This window comes from Limulus polyphemus, unplaced genomic scaffold, assembly GCF_000517525.1.
Source record: "Limulus polyphemus unplaced genomic scaffold, Limulus_polyphemus-2.1.2 Scaffold3766, whole genome shotgun sequence".
Taxonomy (NCBI): Eukaryota; Metazoa; Arthropoda; class Merostomata; order Xiphosura; family Limulidae; genus Limulus; species Limulus polyphemus.
The window spans coordinates 58,309-71,351 of NW_013669376.1; the positions used below are offsets into that span (position 1 = coordinate 58,309).

Consider the following 13,043-nt stretch of genomic DNA (forward strand, 5'->3'; position numbering starts at 1 on the left):
GAACCAAACTAAATAACAGTTAACTTTTCTTTGATTTACGGTATTTTCTTATTTTGATGTTTTGAACTCTTTTGTGTTTAGAACAATATACACTAATTTTTCAAGTATCAAATAGAATTTTTGTTCAATAAAAATCTTTCAAATGCGACTGTAGCTTTTTTCCCCCAAAACTTTGTCTTCAAAATAAGGGTGCGTCTTATATTCCGAAAAGTACGGTAATTGTTTGTTTACCCAGTCAGTGAGTTGTGAAAAAGGGACAATGAAAACAGCATCATTTGGACGTTTTTTCAACAGCCAAATGTAATTCGTCTCGTTACAAAATCATTATTAATTAAGCTATTAACATGTGTTTAATCTGAAGGAAGGAAGACTTAGCACATATCGTCGCTAATCTTATTTTTTAAATAAGACTTCCCGAAATCTTGAAGTTAGTTACTATCGTTTTTTTTGTTTTTATTTAGAAAGTCTCAAGAGTTTTCATCAACAACATTCTAGTACGTTTTCACCGTTCTCTGGAGCTTGACGAAGACGAAGTAAAGACGATAATTTGTCGTTATCCTCCGCCATTGGCTCCTCCACCAAACAACGTCATTCCCCCAGAGTAAGCATATTCATACCGCCCCCTAGTCTACAGAATAAATCACCAGTGACTTCTCCAAATGTAGATTGGTATTACAGTTACTGTTGGATACACGTCATTGGCAATACATCGTTATTTATTAATTTGGTCACTAAGTACAATTATTTATTTTCACTTGTTTATTTGAATAATCATAATTATGTCGCTATCTGTTTATAAAGAAATATACATTGTTCTTAAAGCATTTTTGAACAACATGCATGTTTATATTAGGAACATTATTTCGAATTAATGTCATTTATGTTTATAAAACATAGGCAGAAATTGCGTGTTTTGTACAAACATACGTGAGTCAAAGTATGATGTACTATGAATGTCACAGCATGAGATAGTGATTGGTACAATTTCTGTTTCTAGGTTGGAACCAACTCCTCCGTTGGCTGCTATAGCCACTCCAAAGTTATCAGAGGTGGAGATATTATTAATTGTATGTGCTTTACTTTTCTTGACTTTGCTGTTGCTCGGAGTAGGGGTAGCTTATTACTGTTTGAAGAAACGGAATGTTAAGATCGTACGACGAAGAAGAACAGCATCTTCAGCTCCTGGTAGTGAGATTACTAAACTTAGTAGCTCAACTAGAGGGCCAATTACCACAATAGAAACTATCAATATTCCTCGTGCTTCCGCCATCACAGGATCTGGATCCGATGCTGCTTTACTGACTTCTGGATCTTCTCAGCATGGTTCTGGTGGAACAAGCGAAACTCTTCCTTCTGACTATCCGAGTGAATCTCCATCCTCCATAAATTCGGATGAGGAAACGGATGGACACAAGAATATGTCTGTTCAGGATATTTCGAGCATGAGAAACGGAGGTTACAAGTTTCACAACAGTGCATTTGTTCCTGATGAAGGACCAGCAAGACCTGTCTATCCTTCAGATCATGACAACTTTCAGTCAACGGCCTCATTCTCTGTCGAAACTACCAACAAACCGTTTGAATACCGAAACGATGGTCGAAGACAGAAAATCGTAAAACATATGCTTACTACTATAATTGAGAGAGAGGACAGTGTTCAGACAGAATCTTTCAATGAAAGGCTTACAAGACAACAGCCCTCTTCGAAAGAAGAGTTTCGCTCAACCTCGGAGTATGTGCCTAATACATCACTACAATTAGAAAACCTTAAGAAAGATTCATTCTTTATGTCTTATACCTCTTCGCCATCGTTTGGGACTAATGTTTTGGATAATGGTGATTTTATGCATTCAGAAACTGTTGAATTCTTACCAGTTAACAAAAAAGTGCTATCATCAAGTTCCCACTATACATCTTCATTGTATGGAAGTATACCCGATAATGATAACCGATCCCAAACAGATGTTGATTTTGAACCTCCAGTTAGGCCCTACATCCGTAAGCCTAAATTGCAAGTTTCTACTTTGGATGACTATTTTCTAGATACATGGTCATCAACAGAGATTCAAGAAGATAAAGGTGTTATACGATGGTCTCACCTTCCAGGTGATCAAAAAAACGAATCAACAAATTCCATTGACGGCCACGATCACGAACAGAACTTACAGCCACAACCAAAGTCTCAGATTACACTTCAAAACATTGATGAAGTGTATTTCTCTAAAACGGATGAGACGAACTTAACGGAGTACTCAACAAAATATAGAAAAGAAATCACGAATCAACATTCCAGAGCGTCAGAATCATGGGACGTTAAATTTCGGCATTCTCCTCCTATGTCCACCAGTGATAACAGCAGAAGTGAAAACTGGGGAAAGGAAAGCGAAAAAGTGAGAGACAATGAAAGCACGATAACAGAACCCGATTTTAAGGCAAAATTCCAGGATTCAGCATATCCAGAGAGTAAACCTAAAAACAAGTTTTCCGTCCAGGATGTTGTGTTTAGAGTTCTTCAATCGCCTCCAACGAATGGCGCTAAAGACATATCCTCAGAGGATAAGGAGAAATGGAAGAAACTGATCCATTCTGACAAAACCTTTCGATCTCTTATTCAAGAGGCAACAACTACTGAAGAATTGGCTCGAATCAGTCGAGATAAACGATATGAACATTTATACACACCGAAGAAGTGGCAGGTTATAATCCGGGTGTTAACAGCGCCTGACTATAACTATACATCAAACAATAAAGAACAGTGTCAGCAAATGAAGCAAACTCGATACAAAAAGAAAACTGATTACGATTCGCGGGGTCGCAAAAGTTCTCTCTCTCCACTCTATGAAGTAGATTCCGAAACCTCATTTTCGAATAAGTCTTCACCTGTTAGCGTACATTCTCGACGAACGTCTCGGTCTGTGGGCTCACTTAGAGACTTTGATTGGCGGTCCATGACGGAAATGGACGTAGATTTTACACACGCCGACAAAGAGTCCTTGTGGAGTTTAGACACTTACCGAACTGCTCGCAGTGCAGCTGAAAGGTCTTGTTCAGAGTTTGTAGAAGAAGTGCCAACAATATCTAGCCGTCATCGTTCCAGTCAGTTCCCAGTTCTGGAGCGATTAACACTTTCACCAGAAACTATTTTGAGAAGCAAGGACTGTGAATTCGCGTATGATTATGATGGTGTACCTGGTGCACTATTATCGTCATCTAGTAGTCATCTAAAAAGGTTTGTGGACGGTCGTCGAAACTGTTCGATTTTAGAACGTTCTTCCTCACCTATTTTAAGGACTTTGGACAGAGCCTCCAGTGTAGGAGAACGGGAAGAAATCAAAAGTACGACTGAAACTGATATTTACGACTGGCAACGATAAACATTTGAGTCAGTTGTTTTCTATATAAGTAAAACTTTATATGCCTTCCTTCTTAGATAGAAACATAAACCTAATAAGAACAAAAATTAGCATCATTGTTAACAATATCGTAAACGGAAAATGTCGTTAGTCATTTGTTTCTTATTTTTTTTACCAACATGTGTTTGCGATATATGTAGCACATTTCTAATTTATGACTGCGATAGTTTAAAAGCTGTTTTGTTTCTTAAAGAGCAGAGGAAATCTTGAGAAGTCCAACTTTTCTTTTTAATATCACTTGAGAAGTTACCGTCTTGTATCTTTTAAAAACACGGATGTTGAAATCAAAAAACCTGTTTTTAAGATATAAATACTTTCATACATTATCAAGTCATCTTCCTCCTTTGTAAATTTTATGTGAAATAATTCATTCTGAAAATTTTGTCACAAAGTACGCGAATTGTTTACGTCACAGTTTCTGTCATAACGTAATCGCGAGTAACTTTAAAAGTATTGTCGACTGTAGTATCGTTCGATAGTAGGTGCGAATATATTTATATTGAGTACCAGTTAATACCAAACTGAAAACTAAAAACAATAGCTTTATATCTACTGGATTTAAACACAGGTTTGGTGAAAATAACGTTACAAACACAGGTTTGATGAAATTAGCGTTACAAACACAGGTTTGATGAAAATAACGTTATAAACACAGGTTTGATTAAAGTAGCGTTACAGACACAGGTTTGATTAAAATAACGTTACAAACACAGGTTTGATGAAACTAACGTTATATTTTAGTTGGCGAATTCTGCAAGGTAAGCTTATTAATGCATTGAAGTTCGTACGCAGATTGGAATGAACTTGATTTAAAGTCAGAATAAGACCTTTCATCAAAAAATTCTGAAGAACCAACTATGAAATACATTGTAACGTCAAAATACTATAAGGCCAGCTCAAATCTATTCAATGAAATATTTTTAATGAGCGACATAAGGTGTGTTTAATTTCTGATATTTCGCTAATCATGAGCATACATTTTTTCTCATACATTTATTGTATATAAACTAATAAACAAAACACTTGTATTATAGAAAATTGGAATCTAGCTTGTGTGCTCAATATCATTTCACAACACATATTTGAAATATTAATATTTAAAAAACACATGAAAATATTTTGCTTTAAAAAACTAAACTCAGAAATGGAAAATTATTCAAGGTATAACATATCATTTGAGGTCACATGAGGTAAAGAAGCTCATATTGCCAACTGAGAACTACAGCTTCGAGCAATGCCAGGTCTCTTCAACAGAGATAGAGGTCGATAGAAGAGACTGTCACCAGATGGCGCTTTAATGGACTTTCGGATGTGGAAATTGGCTTGTTGCAGAGTCTAGATACACGCACAACTTTAAACTTTTTCCTTCAGAGTTTAGGGTTATTAAGTTTTCCAGCTGTATTATTTCTCAGGTGTTTTTTAACATCTCGATAGGATGAAATGGGATAATATATCATTTCACGTTATGAAACAAGACCCATACTGTGACCCCTGATAACTGTATCAGTCCAGCTATAAAAATAACTTATGAATGAAAGTAAATAAAAATGTAAGAATATGTCAACCACACTATATCTGCTATATCCAGTGCCGACGAGTCCTTTCGCCCAATACTAGGACTCATCTGGTTCGCTAGGATACGACAGACATAGTAGTGGTTTAGACGCTAATTATATCATCAGTTGCTCAAAGAAAAACTGTTTGGCCGTGAACTAGATGAAATATGGTGAACCGCAGCTTTTAAAAATTTTATCTAATTTCACTAAATTGCTGACCGGTTTTGAATTGCTCTAGACAATATTTAATTAAATGGTGGTAAGTATAAAGAATAAGACGAGAACTTTTAATAAGTAAATGTATATAATTCAGGCATTACGTTAGCTTCCGGTGTCACTTACACTAAGTGTTATGTAAGCAATAAATTTCTGTTTCAAAACAAGTGTATCTATATAAGCCTATTCTATTTAATTAGATAGAACAGTTTTTTTTAAACTTAATTCAAGTTTTCTCTTACATGATGTAATTAGAAACACGTTCTAGAAGTTATTGAAGGAATAATTTCTGAGAATAAATCATTATTTTACATTACCGTATTTTATATTGTTATATTCTACGTTACCATATTATACATTATCATACCATAAATAACCATAATATATGTATTTATATTATACATATTCCTGTTCTACATTACCATATCTGAAACTGTAATGTTCTACATTCCCATATTATATATTATCATATCATATATAACTTAACCATATTCTACATTACCATATTCTACACTACCACATTGTACATCATCATATTCTACATTACCATACTCTACATAACCATATTCTACATTATCAGACTCTACATAACCATATTCTACATTACTATATTCTACACTACCACATTGTACATCATCATATTCTACATTACCATACTCTACACTACCACATTCTACATTACCATATTCTACACTACCATATTCTACATTACTATATTCTACACTACCACATTGTACATCATCATATTCTACATTACCATACTCTACACTACCACATTCTACATTACCATATTCTACACTACCACATTCTACATTACTATATTCTACACTACCACATTCTACATTATCATATTCTATATTTTCTTATTCTACAAGGCTTTTAAACAGACAATTAATTTGAGGGTACTCAATATATTAAATAAGTGCATTCAAGAATGTTTGAACTTGTTTTTGTGGCATCACCTATTGCACAATGTAATTAGTGGCAATAATGATCAAGTTTTTCTTTCGACTGTTTAATGTTTTTGAATCATAGAGAAGATATTACTTCACGGTAAGACTTGCAACGTTTGTGTTCGATATCTTTCTTTACTTGTCCCATGGAAGAAGACCGAGCTTTTGTTGTACGCCGTTGCTGACGAGGCCTTTCGCTCATCATGGTCGCTTAGCTATAAAGTACGGTTGTTAAATGAAATGATACTTAAAGCAACCGTTCATGAGACATTCCACTGTGTAAGCGTTATACTTTACCGTGTAATATTACAACGAAGAAGGTCAGATAACATTTTGTACGGTGCTTATATGATTTTCAGGTAAGAAAAGCGTATTATAAGATGTCAAGCTTTATCAGCTTGCGTTCTGTACGACGTTAAATTTGATGTTTTAGCATTTTATAATCACGCTTCAGGGTGCTCTTGGTGAAAATTTTGTTCCCTTCGTAGAAGTAGTCTCTAGGATAGAATTATTGTAAAGATGGAGGGCTCTAAACGAAGTATTGCTTCTTCCGATTTTATTCCATTCAGTAAAACACAATTAAACAACTTACGGTGACCTGATGTTGTTTAATTGTGTTGCTTCTTCCGATTTTATTCCATTCAGTAAAACACAATTAAACAACTTACGGTGACCTGATGTTGTTTAATTGTGTTGCTTCTTCCGATTTTATTCCATTCAGTAAAACACAATTAAACAACATCAGGTCACCGTAAGTTGAGTAAGTTCTCAACAAGTACATTAACATTGCAAAATGAACTTAACAATTTTCTGATTCATATAAGTCATTTTTTCACTATATATATTTTTAATTTACATAAAGAAGTGTGACACACACACACACACACACACATACACATGTGAAGAACATAGATATAATTACAGTGTTTTAAGAAAAAAAAAGGTTCTTTAGAGTTAAGTTAAAACTCCACATTTTATACTTTAATTTTGATTTCTTTCCAATACATCATAAAACATTGTTTGTGGACTTCAAAACAAAATATGATAAAGCATAGTTTAATCTTCTCTCTATTCTCTACCTAAGACACATCAGATAGCCCAATTTGGATTTGCTTTAAAGATACACACATATTAGAATATTTATAGTTTATGAAAACCCGGTGGGCGGGTACTAATCAGTGCGATTCCACAAAATATACACCCGTTTTAAACTACGGGTACGCTATAAGAGTGACAGTCAATCCCATACCGTGGACGGTAGGTTTTAGGATGTTGTTGACTAGCTACCTTCCTTCTGGTGAGTAGTCTACAATGAGGAACAGCGGCAAATAGCCTTAGTAGCATTGCCATAAATACGAAATATAAATATAAATAGAAAACCCCATATTTAAAATAATTGTATGTTAAAAACTACTTGACCAATGGGACCTAAATTTCATCAGAGTCACAAGGAGAATCACAAGTTTTATTTGGGAAGACTTAACAAGGTACAAGGTGTTTTCAAAGCTGTCATAAAATTGTCCAACATGTTTTCAGTCATTCTCAATTACGACGTCAAGCTTGTCATTTGTTCTGGACAGTATTCGTTCATCCTACCAGTAAAACTATTTAGGTGTGCAGTAAAATATGGTATTTATATACTCTATACCATGTCTACCTTTCCTAAATAAAACGTAACTTTTAAACATGTCTCTTGTAAAGATATAATTATCTTCAACGTGAGGATATTCATCATAATTATTTCCTCGAAAGGGAACCGAAAGATCACCTGTTTTAACCTCTCACACCACTATACAGTATTGTGTTTGTTAGTCAGTCAGTCAGTAGACACTAAAATGACGTCACATAAGGAAGGCTTAACGTTGCAATTTGTATTGTTGTGATGTCAATAAAACGTGCGCATGTCATGAATCACGAGAAGAACTATGCGCTCTGTAGGATACAACACAACATGACATATGATCTTCAAAAGCAAGAAATAAAAGTATTTGTTACTCTGAATTTTGGTTTTATTCACTCTTGAAACAGAACACTTTCGAGGATCCTGCGGAAGTACATCTAGTAGTGCATACGTACCCTATTATATTTTTCTGAAAATATAACTCCATTCTGAGGCATATCTACCACTATTGAGAAAATATAAGGCATAAAAGTCTAAAATGGAGTACCTGGGGGGAATTTAAGCAACTAGTAGTATGTACTAAATTAAATTAAAGGGCAGTCAGCTGTTTGTCTAAAGCTACGAAACAAACAGCATCAAGATACATCAAATACTGAAAATGTTTACTGAATTTTTAGTACTTTGATGGGGATGCAGCTTTTAGGAAAACCCCATTAAAATTAAATAATCCGATAACGTTTGATAAGAATCGATGAATAAATTGATATTTTATGTGTGGTTATTTTTACCGTGGCGTAAAGCTTTTTTTTCAAACACTGAAGGTTCAGTTGCTTTATATTTTTACGTTCAATTACAATATAAGGCTCTTAGCTTATTGATAGACAGCGATAACTAGCTTAGTATATTATATTACGTAAGGCTTAAGGGTGATTATATATAGTGTTAACCATTAACCGGACGATTAGACAGTTTTGTTGTCACCGTATATAGAAACATAATATTTAAAATTTTGTTTCGATTAAAACTTAATGTTAAAATAAATAAAAAAAACGTGGGTAATTATTTCATTATTGTGCAGTGATCTAATCACGCGTAATTTGGATGAAAATCATGTAGTCGTTTATTAAGGTTTACATTTATAACCTGTTTTTTAATCTTCTTTCACTGTTTGGGATGTTGATTACTTGTAGTTTTTTGTAGAATTATAACTCAATTGGTAAACGTATACAAGTTAAAAATTTCTACCCGAGTAAAATTGTTTCAAAATGCTTAATTGCTGCCATTAATTTTCCTCTTAGTAGATGGCAGCACTCAAACAACAATCGGCAAATCTATCGGTCACTGTGATCAGGAATTCCACTTGAGATTGTGAAGTTAAAAGGTAAACTTTACTATTTTATGTTTTACCATGGTAGTTGTCTGTTTATATTAATAACTTGTTTGTTATCTTGCTACTGTTGCCAGTCGTGCTTCTTATAGCTTTATTAAAATTAATAAGAATTGAAAGTATTCATAAAAGGTCTTATGATCATATAAATTCTACTTTCAAACAGTCAGACAGTTCTTATTCCTTGAGCAAGAACCTTCACAAAAGGGAAAGGATTGAGCTCTAATCCACAAAGTGTATACATTTAGTTATAAAAATATTCTGTCTATTATGATGCAGAAGAGCAGTAGTGTTGATTTATCTTTCGAGCTAACATTAAAACTTATTTTATCATTGTTAGTACTGTTTTCAATCCAAAAATGGTTATTGATATAATGGCTGAATTATTCTTTTTATACAAGAAATTAGTAAATATTAAATATCTCTGTTAAAAATGTAACTTTTTTGGTTAATTCACAGCTATACACATTAGCCAAGCTCTCATTGACTTAAAGAGTAATCGAAACATTGCCATTACTAAGCCTGATAAAAGCAACGGAACTATGATCCTAAACAAAGTAGATTATATCAAGAGGGTAGACAATATATTGAATGTCAAAAATTTACTATTAGTACCAGTAAGGAATTAAAACTACAATGTTTTCTGATAAAACTTAAAAACAACAACACTGTTTTATTAATGAACAGGTTTGTAAAGATATCAGACCCGTTGGTTAACATTTAGGTATTTTGTATGGTAGCCGAAAAGTTCTTAAGGATGGATACTCAGTTAGACGGGTTATGTATAGTATAGAAACATTCAATTGACCTTTAGATAAGTTCTTATGTAACGTTTTGCAAGAAAACATAAATAAAACGACCTCACTACTGGTAATAGTTTTGAATTTGTAAAGGATGTTAGTTAAACTTCCAAAAAAGTGTTTATTGTATAGGTTGTGATATTGATTCTTTATTCATTAATATTCTATTGAGTGAAACAATAGATATTTGCTGTGAGTCGGTATTTAAAAATCTAGAAAATGTAAATGTACTAACTAAAAGTTTTTTTTAAAAAACATTATTGATATTTACAACGAAGGAAACTCATTTCATGTTCAATGGGCGTAATCATCTACAACTCGATGGTGTAATCATGGAGTCGAACCCAGCTCCTTTGATGGCTAATGCATTTATTTGTTATTATGAATGACAACGGTTTTACAGAAATGTCGAGACCATATGAAACTTGTATACAATAGGAGATATGTAGATGACACTTTTGCAGTTTTCAAGAGTGTAAACCAATCTGAGGTATTTTAACAGTCGACTTAGTAACATGTTTATTTTTCTTTATGATAGAACATCAGATTAACAACATACTATCATTCGATACTTGAATTTTAAACCATAACAGGAAATTTAATAGAAAGTGTTTCGTAAACCGACTTTGATAGTTTTCTCCTGTTGATTTTTAAGAAACATTTTGTAAAAATAACTGAATAAAACCTATAAAATATCTAATCCTACTCAAAGTTATAAAGAGAAAGTAGGTAGCATTAAAAAATGTTTAATTAAGAGAAAACTGCTACCTCCAACTTCAGGTGAAATAATAACGAACTTGGAATATCTAAGGAAAAATACACTCTTCTTAGACGCAAAACCCCTATTTCAGTAGTTTTATCATATATAAGCTGAGGTACCCGTCCTTTGTCCGGGTTATGAATTTAAACAAATGTGTGGTTGGATGATATTATAGATAACTCAAAAATCCTAACTTCCACATAATTTATTTATAACAGAACATATTATTACAGCATTATTATTGCCAAACGTTTTATACCAGCTTTAAGAACTTAATATGTATATGATTAAAACATTGTATACACTGTGCTATTGTCCAGGGAACTTTGTAGGAAGCGATAGCCAAACTAGTATCAGTAGGAGTGCTTTCTGTTCAAAACATCCGGCTCTGAATGTCCTTCCACAGTGTATCACGTGATAGATATATGTATGTATATATGTATATATATATTTGATATATTGACGGACATTGGCCGCAAGGAGTGTATTACGGGAAAAAGTTGAAAGGTCACGTGTCAAAGTAGAAAGTGGGGATAACTCAAGAAACGGCTCTTCATATCAGCCTTGTGGTTGCTGTTGGAGTAGAAACTTCGGTATAGTTTATATAGCATTCCAATATAAATATAGCATTCCATTTTTTCCCATTGCATTTCCCCATAAAGAGTGCTGGCGCACTCTCTGAGATATATGAGATCTTTGTGTACTCTTCTCCCCACACTGTATATATGTTGTTTTATAGAAAATTGAATAAAGTTTTTTTGTTTTTGTTGTAAGGACGTGGCGTAATTTATGAATGTAGTTAACGTCAAGTATGCCAAAGATAAAAGGTGCTCAATAAAAGCAATAATGAGAATAGAGGGGTTGTGGACCACCCACTAACATGCCTCTGTTTCAAACTATCATCCCACAAAGTTTGGTTGGGACTGCCCCAGCGACCTAGGAATAATTAGATAACGGACAAACAGACAGACACACAGATTTTTTGGTGCTTTATATATATATATGGATTTAATAGTTTTTTTTTTTTGCTTTTGGTGTAAGGGCGTGGCGCCATCTATGAATGTAGCTAACGTTAATTTACGTCAAAGACAATAATAAACGCTCAACAACAGTAATAATGGGGGTGGGGTGGAGAAGGATGTGAGACCACATTAACATGCCCTATGTTCCAAACTATCATCCTACAAAGTTGGGTTGAGGTTGGCCCAGCGAGCTATGAGTAGTTAGATAAGGGACAAACTGTGCTTTATGTATATAGATGGACAGATTTGAATATGAAAGCACTTTATACTAGTATAATAATATGGTTGCAAACGACGATTTATAAGCATAATGAAACATATAATTTGTCCCCCCCACACAAAAAATCACTTCATTATGTTTATAAATCGTTCTCTGCTAACTTATTATCATATATAGTCATGTTATCACTTAAAGTACGGAAAGATCGTAAACATATTACAAGTTATTTTATCCACAGATAAGATTAGTTTGCATTTTGAATTCAAGCTTAATATTGAACAATTCCTTTAAATCTGAAGACAGAAATTACATACTTCAATAGTTCTACAATGATTTACAAATTCAAGTTCCAGAGGTGTAATCTGGGATACGTAGGATCTACCTTTCCAGTGCTGCATCACATTGTACGGAAGACAATGATATAGTTCCGATGCCAAATCCTTTTTATATATCAATACTAGGACAACATGAAAGGGAATTACCAGTTTAGGAAGCCTTGACCATATTGAGTCTGAAACCAACTTTGAATCTGAAGGTCAGTGTTTTACCATTACATTTAAAATTGTAACTGCTATTTTAACTATGAATAGGCCTAAGTTCGCCTAGTTACAACTTACAATTGGCACAGTACTATTAAATGTTTTATGTGGGTCTTGGCCCAGTGTGAGAAATTGTAAATTATGAAACGACCAGATAAGATGTACTCTGTTTTACTCCTAGTAGGTGTGTTTTTCAGATCATATCAACCGTAGGTGTCTAACACAGAGGGCATAAAGGACACGTGCTTCCATTATTTTCAGATTGACTTAGCTTTTTTGTCCCTTTACTTTCCAACAAATTTGGGCCTAGACCTAGATATCAGCCTTAGACCTTTCGTCTATTTTGCCACTAAACAAAAGGGAATTGCTATGTAAAAACTGTACATATTTTATTGTTCTTTGTTTCAGCTCTTAGCCAAAGACAATGGGTTCACCACTCAATCTTCTTTTTAAATAGCCCGAAATTAAACTATTGCGAAAATGCGCATTTGAAAATTTTAAGTAATTTTTATAATCACTACTACATTTTTATCAAGGATATGTATATTTTGTTTTA

The 13,043-nt window shown here is 33.7% G+C and overlaps 1 protein-coding gene across 1 annotated transcript in view; it reads left to right on the plus strand.

Annotated features, from left to right (window-relative positions):
* LOC106470001 overlaps window positions 1-3,374 on the plus strand; it is a 5,631-nt gene extending 2,257 nt beyond the window's left edge. The window contains exons 4-5 of the mRNA XM_022398559.1: window positions 462-601; window positions 998-3,374. Coding sequence (XP_022254267.1) covers window positions 462-601; window positions 998-3,374 — 2,517 coding nt within the window. The remainder of the gene's footprint in view (window positions 1-461; window positions 602-997) is intronic.
* The last annotated feature ends 9,669 nt before the right edge of the window (window positions 3,375-13,043 follow it).